This window comes from Eleginops maclovinus, chromosome 1 (assembly GCF_036324505.1).
Source record: "Eleginops maclovinus isolate JMC-PN-2008 ecotype Puerto Natales chromosome 1, JC_Emac_rtc_rv5, whole genome shotgun sequence".
NCBI classification, from domain to species: Eukaryota; Metazoa; Chordata; class Actinopteri; order Perciformes; family Eleginopidae; genus Eleginops; species Eleginops maclovinus.
Window position 1 is genome coordinate 7,886,750 of NC_086349.1, and position 12,690 is coordinate 7,899,439.

Genomic DNA, 12,690 nt, shown 5'->3' on the forward strand with positions numbered 1-12,690 from the left:
GATAGCGAACTTTTGGGGAAAGGGCCTTCTCTGCCAATGCTCCCACACTCTGGAACAGTCTACCACTCCACGTCCGCTCTGCTCAATCCCTGCCCATGTTCAAAAAGCACCTCAAAACATTTCTCTGCACTAAGTCCTTTAATCCCTAACCCCCACTCCCCTTTTCCCCTCCCTATTTGTAAAGCGACCTCTGGTACCATGAAAAGCGCTATATAAGTTGAAGTTATTATTATTATTATTATTATTATTATTACTGTGTAATATTTTTACACCAGACCACCATTACATGTTTCATCTCGCGCACCCCTTGGTGGCAGCTCCAGGGGTGCGCGCACCACACTTTGGGAATTCCTGGCCTAGACGCTAGCACACTAGTTAAAGATGGGCAGTGGTGCATTACAGCTGTAAATGAAACAAGGTTCACAGATTATACATTTGGTAAATCAGCTGTTCATATGGATGAGAGGTTTTTATGCTGTGTTGGACAAAATTCAATTAAATCAATTTTATTTAAAACAATTACTAATAAAAGTACAATCAAGGGACATAATAGATAAGTATGAAATGGGACACCTGTATAAGTTATCTGAAGCTTTTGAATAGGGGCCCAGACACTTAAAGAAAGAATTTAACATATAGCTTACTAACAACCAACTAGCTACTAGCTAGATTACTAGCAATAATCAAATGCTTTGAAGAGAACAGTTATTTATCGTGCCATCAATCATTGGAACAATTGCCCACTGAATATACGCAAATTGAATAGCAAAGTATCTTTCAAGTACCATCTGAGAATGCACTACTTAAATTTCTGAGTAGGGAACGGACATACCTACTGTATGAATGCAATAATGAACGTAATAACTTTTTCTGAATCATTTCTGATGATGTTTATAATGTTGACTGCTTTTAGATTATTATTGTTAAGTGAATTACGATTGGTATCTTGTGCATCGTTATGTTTTGTGATGGACCCCAGGAAGACTAGCTTGTCCCACTTTGGTGACAGCTAATGGGGATCCTTTTAAATAATAAACAATAACACATCTAGAAATCAAGAGTTAATCTATCATACAGAACCATTACAAGCTAAAATAATAAACACTAACCAAATGTCCTTCAATTACTACCAAATTATCCTTAAACATTGATTTCAACATTGGTTCAAAAATAGATTAGATATAATAAACACAGACTCATTAAAAGCAAAGAGACAGATTAAATTCACTACAGATGTAAGTAAAGTTAAACAATGTTTAATGTGGAAAACTTGACTAAGATACTAAACAGTTTGAGAGTGATTTTTCACACATTTGTAAACATGAATTTAAGCACAGAATCCTTTCTTTGATCAGAATATGACCACTTTAGAATAAAACTGATGTAGTCTTCTACTACTTGAATTTCTGAATCGGACTCGCGAAACCGACGTCTGGCCAAAAAAAACATAATCTCCTGCTCATTAGAAATGGAACGAAGTGAAGTGCCATGTCTACGCACTTTTCTTTTGAGGTCTTGCTCCTGCATTGGGAAAGTCAACAGCAGCTACGGCTTTAGTTTTGAGGTTTGTTGCAGCCTTGGTTCTTCGGGATCCAATTTCTGGTTTCTGTCTGATCTTCGCCCAACGAGACCTTGAGAGCCTGCCAATTCAGAGGGAAATGTAACCACGACAACTGGAGTGTGATTTGTCAGAGTGGACATATTTGATTTAAAGAGAACCACTTTAGACAGACATCCCTTCAGGCATCTGTTTAATAGACTAATAATTGTCTTCCCCAGGCCTGTGCACATAGTCGTGTGTGTGTATGTATTTCTGTCTATTTGTCCACAGCCGATCTTGCTAACTTCTTGACACATCAGCCTATTATGGTTGATGTGACTCATATGTTTTTGCTCATTTATGACTATGCTTCAAGACTTTGTGGTTGATGTTAATGAACCATTTACCATCTTTGACTGGCAGTCAGTTTTGGAAGTCAGAAAACATGTATTTTTTAACAGCATCTACACCGTAACGCTGTTCGCATTATTACCAAGATAAATAAATCCCTGTTTTTTTTAGCTTTGCCAACATCTCTGCTTGAAAGCTGGACATTTCTTTGGGATTTAAATCTTTTTTTATTTGTGAGAATTTCTAAATATGCATTCATCATATTCTAAAATGTATATCCAAATCGGCCAAATCAATCATTGTCACCTCCTCTAGAGGAAACGTATATATTTTTGTTTAATATAATATCTCTGTTTGTGGCAATCAAAATCAGTCACATCGACACCAAAACACATTTTGGATTACACACACTGTTGGAAAGAGCAGATCCAATGATGTCATTGTTGTTTTTGTTCTCCAAATATTCTGCAAAAATCTTTATCATTAAGTAATGACTTTTACCAAGACCCACATTTGACAAAAAGGTCTTCAAAGACATTTTTTTGCCAACTTTGTTTAAGGAATAACATTATGGGGGCATAGTACCCCTTCCTCCCTATTAGTACCACCACTGGATTAGCTATGATTCTGAAATCTTCTGATAGGCTGTTAGCCTGCTGTCCCTCAGTCTGCAGCTTATTGTTCATAGTCACAAACCATGATCAGAAATCATGAGCTGTGTGTAAACCAAGGTAACCTAGTCATTCTCTTACCCTTGCTTGTGTCTGTATGGAAATACACATTCGTGATTACTATGTCATACTCCCACGCTCAGTTAGTTTTTTACTGTCTGCACCTATTATCAACCTAGTACGCACAGACTTCCAGGAGGTCAGTCGGCTGCATTGTTCTTTACTTTCATAAACTGATGTTTTGGTATTTATAGAGCCTTACCATTAAGAATGGTAAAAGATTTTATCCTGAAAACAGGTTTTACGGAAAGGACATTGTGTCACCGAAAAACATTATGATTCATCTACTTTTGAAAAGGAAGCCACAAAGTGCCTTGGTATGGATGGAAAAATGTTGACATTAAGATGGTACAAAGTAAAAAGTTAGGCTGTCACTTAAAAAAAGTACGTAATTTTTTGAAGATGGCAGGAATCCATAACAATGAAAATAAAAAAATGCAGGCCTCTATTCGTCTGACCCAGTCACGGGTCTCGGAGTGCGATCTGGGACAACAATAGGGTAATAGTTCTACCAGTTTGCTCTCCTGGTAAATAGACTGTGACTGGAACTGGAGGCTGTACATCTGTCTGCAGATTTCTCAGGGTCAGTGTCTGGAGCACTTGAGCACGTATTTCCATAAGTGGGAGTTCATTGGCTATGGCCATCGCCTCACCTGACTTAAAACATCAAGTCAATGAAGAACGTCGGGGTCATAAAACTGATGCGCTTGAGGCGTAGTAAGTTACTGTTTTAAATCTTTTATTATGGCTAGGAAAGCGGTTTTTTTTTTCTTCCTACATAGCTGAAGGCAAGGCACATTTATTTATACAGCACATTTCAACACAAGGCAATCCAAATTGCGTTACATAAAACATTAAAAGCATTAAGACCGTGCAAAAAAACCCCACGTTAAAACCATTACATTTAAAACATGAAGAAAGCCATTTACATGCTCAAAAACCTATATAACACACTACGGGAAAGGGAAAACCCCCCAAAGCATAATAGGGACCCTTTAAAAAAAAAGGCAGTGGAAAGTTTTGTATCTAGATTTAAAAGAAATAAAGATGCAGTTTTCTTGGAGTTTGTTACAGATATATGGAGCATAATAACTGAACGCTGCTTCTCCATGTTTAGTTTTGATATATTTATTTTGAAGTCAATTATTTGTCAAACAGTAAGCCAGTGTGTGATCTAAAAACTGGAGTGATGTGATTTACTTCTTTAAGAAAGCGTTCTTAATCCGCTGCAGCTTTCTAAAAATGTTTTCCAAATCCTGAAGGCTGAATTACTACTTTACCGCTGCCTCCCTTAACTACACTTATGCCTGTTTGTTGGTTGTAACGACACATGTGGAGCCATCTATCACCGTCATTAATCTAGAATTGCTGAAGGCTAGGATGTTAAAAAGTCCAGATCTACCCTCTTTAGCTTGCACGCTCTTTGCCAATATGTTTTGTCTACACTCGGGAGTCTTAAGGGAGACAACTTTGAAACTGTACTCCTGCAGAAGGCCAGTGAAACGCTGAATTCCAGACGTCTGAATTCTCAGATGCCTTGTAAAACTTAATAGCTCCATATAGATAAATGGCCAAACTGACCCCATTTGCATTGCCTGTCACAAAACACATTAATAAAACCACTCATTAAAGAATAAATAATAAAAAGTACATTATGGATGTTAAAAAGACCACCACTGGTGCTAAAGAAATGCATAAAATGGTGCTCTCTCATTCTTGGCAAGACTGATGAAACCCTCATGTGGCTCTTTAGATTCTCCGGAACTTAAAGGGGATTTGGAGGTGGCTTATTACAGATGGTAGCAAACGCATGAATATCCTTAATTTTAGGGTAAAAGTGAGAATTACTGGGTGTTCACACCAAAAGTGGCGCAGTTTGAAAGAAAGGCAAAGGACAGAGTTGGTGTGAGGGGGAAAAAAAACATTCCAGGAAAGTTGGTTTGGGTTTTAAATATATATTCATTCATTTGAAGGATTGTTGGACTCTCTCCTTTGCTTTTCAAAAGGGCCATTATTATGCTTTTTGGCGTTTACATATAGTGTGTAATATAGGATTTTGTGCATGTAAATGGTCTGCAAAGGTGAAAATCCAAATGTTCCCCTCCAGAGGGAGTTTCTAATATGATGACTTCACTTTGTAACACTTGCACTTCTATTGGCTAGCGCTCCAACACATTGTATGTGATAGGGTCAGGGGCAGGACATCTCTAAGTGGTTGATCAATGACCGCAAAGCCTGCCAGCTAACCAATCAGAGCCAACTGGGCTCTGTCGAATCAATAACAGAAGTGAAAAACCTTATTTCATTTGTTGTCCCCTGTAGTAATAAAGGTCAGTGCCAGTACTCACAAGCAGCCAGAAGAAACAAGCCAACACTATCAAATCTCTTCTCCCTTCAGACTATTATTGTTGTCTAGCTTTGAGGCCGGCACTTTCAGCTGTATTCAGTGAGAATGAGGAGGTGTTGGTTTGGATTGTAAGGGAGGAGAGGAGGTGTTTGGGATGCCATAAATCTGTTGATATAGTAAAACTTTACCAATGATTTGCCTGAATAATGTTCTCATGACGGCATAGCCTCCTGTCCCGCGTAGTCAGAAGGGTTTGGGCCGATGAAGTTATAGTTGGATTTAAAGTCGTATAATAAATAAGCTCTATTACTGGTGATGGTATGATCACATTTGGAAAAGCGGTTAGTACACTGGAAAAAGGTTTTTTGTTCAACCAATTAAAAAGGGGTAGTGGTTCACATCTACAGTGGGGCAAAAAAGTATTTAGTCAGCCACCAATTGTGCAAGTTCTCCCATTTAAAAAGATGAGAGATGCCTGTCATTTTTATCATAGGTACACTTCAACTATGAGAGACAGAATGAGAAAACAAAATCCAGGAAATCACATTGTCTGATTTTTAATGAATTAATTGGTAAATTCCTCGGTAAAATAAGTATTTGGTCACCTACAAACAAGCAAGATTTCTGGCTCTCACAGACCTGTAACTTCTTCTTTAAGAGGCTCCTCTGTCCTCCACTCGTTACCTGTATTAATGGCACCTTTTTGAACTCGTTATCAGTATAGAAGACACCTGTCCACAACCTCAAACAGTCATACTCCAAACTCCACTATGGCCAAGACCAAAGAGCTGTCAAAGGAGACCAGAGACAAAATTGTAGACCTGCACCAGGCTGGGAAAACTGAATCTGCAATAGGTAAGCAGCTTGGTGTGAAGAAATCACCTGTGGGAGCAATTATTAGAAAATGGAAGACATACAAGACCACTGCTAATCTCCCTCGATCTGGGGCTCCACGCAAGATCTCACCCCGTGGGGTCAAAATGATCACAAGAACGGTGAGCAAAAATCCCAGAACCACACGGGGGGACCTAGTGAATGACCTGCAGAGAGCTGGGACCAAAGTAACAGAGGCTACCATCAGTAACACACTACGCCGCCAGGGACTTAAATCCTGCAGTTCCAGACGTGTCCCCCTGCTTAAGCCAGTACATGTCCAGGCCCGTCTGAAGTTTGCTAGAGGGCATTTGGATGATCCAGAAGAGGATTGGGAGAATGTCATATGGTCAGATGAAACCAAAATAGAACTTTTTGGTAAAAACTCAACTCGTCGTGTTTGGAGGAGAAAGAATGCAGAGTTGCATCCAAAGAACACCATACCTACTGTGAAGCATGGGAGTGGAAACATCATGCTTTGGGGCTGTTTTTCTGCAAAGGGACCAGGACGACTGATCCGTGTAAAGGAAAGAATGAATGGGGCCATGTATCGTGAGATTTTGAGTGAAAACCTCCTTCCATCAGCAAGGGCACTGAAGATGAAGCGTGGCTGGGTCTTTCAGCATGACAATGATCCCAAACACAGCGCCAGGGCAACGAAGGAGTGGCTTCGTAAGAAGCATTTCAAGGTCCTGGAGTGGCCTAGCCAGTCTCCAGATCTCAACCCCATAGAAAATCTTTGGAGGGAGTTGAAAGTCCGCGTTGCCCAGTGACAGCCCCAAAACATCACTGCTTTAGAGGAGATCTGCATGGAGGAATGGGCCAAAATACCAGCAACAGTGTGTGAAAACCTTGTGAAGACTTACAGAAATCGTTTGACCTCTGTCATTGCCAACAAAGGGTATATAACAAAGTATTGAGATGAACTTTTGTTATTGACCAAATACTTATTTTCCACAATAATTTGAAAATTAATTCATTAAAAATCCTACAATGTGATTTTCTGGATTTTTTTTCCTCATTCTGTCTCTCATAGTTGAGGTTTACCTATGATAAAAATTACAGGCCTCTCTCATCTTTTTAAATGGGAGAACTTGCACAATTGGTGGCTGACTAAATACTTTTTTGCCCCACTGTATATTTTATTGCTTGAGCCAATGAAAAATGAATAAATTGCCTCAAACAACATTTACCTAGTTGATTGAAAGTATTTAATAAGGCTTGGCACAAAGAATATGTTTCTGTTTGAAGGGAGTTAAGGAAATGTAATTATATTTAAAATATATAGATTTGATCAAACTGTTGTTTATCACTTAAGACTTATCAGAAATGATTTGTTTTATCCAATCTAAAGATATAGATATCATAAAATAACACTTTTATCTTTTAAGGAAAATAAATGTCTTTTCTGGGAGAGAAATTCCGTCTGGGGGGAACTTTGTGAGTGTAGCCTTTGCAGACCATTAACGTGCACAAAAACCTATATAACACACTACAGGGAAGTGAAGACCACCAAAAGCGTTATAGGGCTACAGGGCTACATTGAACTTCTTATTGTTTGTTGTGTGCGTTCATTTATAGAACCCCGTATGATTGGTTGATTTATTGGAAGTTACAGCCAGAGAATTGACATTTGCTGCAGCCATGAAGTGACACAGCTCCTGCCTTACCAGTTCTGAAGATCTCTTCCAAAATCCAAGTGTTTATCTAGTTTTAGACAAAACTATTCTCCAGGAAAGAGAGAAAGTGGCAACCTAGGTCGCATGCTTCAACACTGATGCTTGGAGACAGTGGCAGCCCGAGGTCAGGTGCCTGAATGCTGACTATGGGAGTAGAGTGATTAACTGGATATGGAAACATATATGACCTGCCAATATTCATGCATATTGTTTTACTGTCATGCACTCACAATCTGTTAAGGTTGTACCCTTCTCTAGTCCAATGCATACTGGGATTGGCTGTGTGGATTGACAAAATATTTACGAGTCTGGTCAGGACTGGAAAGCAGTTTTTTTTTATGTATTAAAATGATGCAAGTGAAAGCTCGAGTCATGGTTTTATATGCAAACCGGGGCCTACTTGTTTCAGTTTGATACCCTTAACTATGATTTCCTCTAGGAAAAGTGATTCCAGAAAAACATATAGACAAGAGGATCTAGGATGAATTTGTGGAAAATTATTGAATCCCTCTATTTTCTCTTCCTTACAGCGGACTACAGCACCAGTGAGATGCTCGTGAACATGGGCAACCTGCCCTTGGATGAGTTTTACCCTGCTGTTGCCATCGTCACTCTGATGCGCATCCTGAGAGACCCGTCCCTCTCCAACCACCACACCATGGTGGTCCAGGCCGTCACCTTCATCTTCAAATCTCTGGGCCTCAAGTGCGTCCAGTTTCTGCCGCAGGTCATGCCGACATTCCTCAATGTCATCCGGGTCTGTGATGCCAGTATCCGAGAGGTTGGTACTTCTGCAGAACAAGAGGGGAAATTCTGTATGGCTGTTAACTGTTATTCCTAAAGAAAGTATCTTAGGCCCACATTGTGTGTTTTTCTGGCAGAAAGGGACTCCCAGCACTTTTTAAGAATGATTATATGACTATATCTTGACAAAATATCACACTTTTGTATGACAGATATGGCCCCTAGCTGTTGATTATCTATTTGTGCCCCAACCTGTCTGTTTGACATTATTTTTTCACTGGTAGCACAAACCGGAAAATGCTTGCTCTCACAATTTGTATGAATGAGCTTCACCGCTCAGAATGACAGCCATATAGTGAGAAAAAAGCACGGCCGACCTACTCCCACAAAAGTTTGGATCTCTGATATGATAGTTACCGTATGGCTGCACAAAACAGGGGTACCTTTTAGAAAAAGATGCTAGTTACTGAGCTTTTTATCGATGTGGCAGCATTTGCGCTTTTGTCACGAGAAACAATTAAAAAAAGACGCTCAATAATGTGGACACCGGCCTTTCATCTTTTAACTTTCTGTGTTCTCTTTGTTCTCCAGTTCCTCTTCCAGCAGATGGGAATGGTGGTGTGCTTTGTGAAGATCCACATCCGCCCCTACATGGATGACATCTTCACCCTCATCAGAGTGAGTAACTGTGTCAACACCCCCTCCAGCCTTCACACCAACCCAAATCCCTAAACACTGATCATCGAGCCCTCCCTTCTTTCCTTCGAGTCAGACAAACAGCTGCAAACTGTTAATTGTGCTCATTTGTGCTCTCTCACTTCCCTCATTACGAGTAATGTATCCAGGGCCTCTGGAAGAAGTCTAGCCCCATGTCACACTGTACTACACTTCATGTGTGTGGCTGCTACTAACAAGATTAGAGGCTGTGGGACTGCAGGACTGAGAGAAATGTTTGATTTGGATGATATTCTTTTTATTTTGGCTCATTGTTCAGAATAACTCTGAGAGAAAACTGGTGAGGACTCCTGACATTCCTCGTTATCGCATGACGTGCAACAACTGCTAAAGCCATCGGCCTCGCACTTGCACAAACACACTTGTCTAGCACATAATCATAACGGCAAGGGCACAAAATATCATATGACCGTCCTTGTGTCTCGGTAACACCATTAGCGGCACTTTTTGGGATGGCTGCAACCCCTCCTGAAGAAAAGTAATTGAGAGAGCTGAACCGCTGCGCCTCAAGTCCCTCTGAGTTAATAAATGGTGAGTGAAACAAAGAATCTATTCATTTTTTCGCTCCAGCGCGGCTGCTGCATCCAGATGAGGGGGCTGGAATAGCCATTCAGGATGTTCACTGGAGTCAGAGGGAAAGCAGGAAGTTGGGGGCTGCTGGAGTCCTCTGGCCACTGACAAAACACCTCGGCCAGATCTTACAGCTGAAGCCCATTGACTGATTGGCGCATTGCGTGACTCCAACTCCAATAGCTATTATCTCTAATGTACACAGATGCCATGCCTTGATTTTCCAAAACGGTGTCACAAGCCACACCGACGTGTTGTCAGTCACATGCTGACAGGAAATTCTCTCCATTCCCCCGAGTAGCGTCGTGACACACTCTGCCTCTGACACGTGAAGACTCTGTCTGTCTCTGTCATGCTCATTGATGGAAAGACATTTCGACCAAGGTCTTCAGTGCTTTGTAGGGCTGAGCAATTCATTGAAATTATACTGAAACTGCAGTACGGACTAGTATTCAAATCGCAGGAGGTACAAAAAAACCCAACCTTTTAGATCAAAGTTCTGTTGAGATATTTCGGCCTCCAAATGTTAATTTACAGACTTAATAAAGCATATATGTTTTGTTGAGATCCTCTTTAAAATCACAGTATGGTCATATTTCTCAATGAAATAATGATAAAAAAAGTGAAATCCTTCTATTAGTGTGAAATACAGAGTTGCAATATCACTCAAAATAATCCCCATAGTTATTTTATCCAAATCTTTCAGCCCTGGTGCTTTGAACTAAGTGAAATGTTTTACTTGAATTATTCAATCTTGCAATCTTGATTCAGCCAAGGATAATAAGATTTGAACAGTTTTAATTTTAAGCAATAATCAGTTTATCATCTTTTTAAAATAAAATACCCTATATATGTAAAATGCACATTTTTACATATTTTTTCTAATTTAAAATGTAGCAGTTTATACAGAAATCTAATAGAAAGAATAAATTGTTTCTGATTCTTAATAAATATTATTTTCTTTTATTTATTTTATATTCAGAAACTTGACCTTTTTAACAGACATCTTTTTGTTAGATTATTATAATGTATAAGTTTTATGCATTTTTCTAGCTCATACTACATCTGATGGGGATTTGTTGGACTATGGGATTGTCTACGTAGGCGAACTCTTAATCTTGGTTAATTGTAATTAAGATGTAGATCAGATAACTGTGAGAGTGAATAATCATGATTTGTTTGTTATTAATGTAATGTCTTTCTTAGTTAATAATCTTTTGCATGAAAACTCCATGTATTAGTATTTTAATTAATGTCAACATCTTGTGTTCTGTCCTGCAGGAGTACTGGACACCAAACAACCCCATGCAGAACACCATCATCCTGCTGATCGAGCAGATTGTGGTGGCGCTGGGTGGAGAGTTCAAGCTCTACCTGCCTCAGCTCATCCCGCACATGCTGCGTGTCTTCATGCACGACAACAGCACCGGGCGCAGTGTCACCATCAAGGTCAGTGCAATGTGGTCACCAATCCTGTTGTGCAATTGAATGCCGACACATGTCTTAAGTCATAGTAATTCAGTGTTCTGTCTAAACCGGGTAACAGGGGCGCTTACTGTCGGCGTGCGCACTCATACCAAAATTCAGATTTTCCCCGTAACATTTTAAAGTGATGCCAGAAAACAACATTTCTGTTCGTCAAAAATGGTATAACTACTACAAAAATATGAAAATCGTGTCAAATAGACCGTCAGACGGCATAGACAGCTTTGTTTTCACGGAGCTCCGAATAAATAGGGGATCAATGTCCGGTCGGTCTGCCGGTGGACGAGTGCCAGGCTTACACTTAAACCATAGACTGTATATATATACAGTCTATGACTTAAACTGTGATTTCTGAATTAGATTGTTTCTTTTACTGTCCTTTTGTCTGTAGAGGAAGTAAAGAAACTGTAACTCTATTGCATTATTTTGGCTGGAAAGTGGGCGGGGCTGTAATGTTGGCAGGAAGTGACACAAACCTGGTATGTAATTATTTCTAAATTAATTTAGGAGCAAATATTGTGGTCAAAACTCAACAACCAACATTTTAAAAACAGTTGCTAAAGAAAAGTGATTGATTCAAGTGGCGTTTACTGCACAAATGAATACTAATTCAAACTAATCATAAGGTATTTTTTATTTCTTTAAGCAGTGATACATATTTTTGTTTAGTTTATGATAGGATTTAGAACAGATAAGATATTTTGAATTGTGACACATGAATGAAATGACTGACAGAGTTGTGTTGCAATCAGATGTTGTTGCAGGAAAACGTACAGTCATTCTTCATAACAGAAGAAACATAAATACAAAAGGAAATTTGATTAATTGAATGGTTTCAGAAATGGATCCAAAACGTCTGGAATTGAATTTGTGGTCACAGAATGGAACAGTTTAAGTGCTCCTAGAAACCTCAACAAAAAAATAGCTTGGAAAAGGGGTTATTGCTTCAATGAATGCTTGTGCCACAGAGAACAGAGCAATAGCAGAAATAAAAACAAGAAATTGACTCATTTAAAAACTCCCTATAACAGAGCAAATTGCCTGCTGTGGCCCAATGCATAGGCAGTATCACCATCAGAGAGACCTCGGTGTGTGTAGTTTTTAATGATGCACTCGCTGCATATTGCATTATGCTCCAAGTCCTCGAGCAATGCAACATTTTCCATTTTGTACAGTCACTTTCAATTTCCTATCGTGCCTTTGACAATTTAACTGTTTGGCTTATTTCATACTGCCGCTTTCCAATTGACCAGCTTAAGACTCTGTATTATACAAAATGCCAACATATTGTCACGCTGAGTGCTTTGGTGTGGGTTCTCTTTCTCTTTTTAGTGGAGCGTATTTGTGTTCTAGAGCTTTCCTTGATGACCACGAAGTGCTGCGTGCAATACAAAAATGATACATTCATCACAACTTGTAGTAAATAGGTGCCTCTTTCACCGAGCTATCCCGCCTGTATATTAAATGGCAGCAGTTTTTGAGGTTTGAGAAGTATTAATGTAGAACAGATGATAACCTGATAAATCACAGTCAGATGTGTGTAATCATGTTGATGGAATACTCTTTCATAGCAATCAGCTCATATTGCATTGGATAATCTCATCAGTCATCCTGTCGTTCTATCAGGATAAAAAC

At 39.4% G+C, this 12,690-nt stretch overlaps 1 protein-coding gene across 1 annotated transcript in view; it reads left to right on the forward strand.

Annotated features, from left to right (window-relative positions):
* Positions 1 to 12,690, forward strand: part of mtor (mechanistic target of rapamycin kinase) — a 105,176-nt gene that overhangs the window by 14,464 nt on the left and 78,022 nt on the right. The window contains 3 exon segments of the mRNA XM_063888124.1: positions 8,052 to 8,302; positions 8,857 to 8,943; positions 10,852 to 11,019. Of these exon segments, the coding sequence (XP_063744194.1) occupies positions 8,052 to 8,302; positions 8,857 to 8,943; positions 10,852 to 11,019 (506 nt within the window).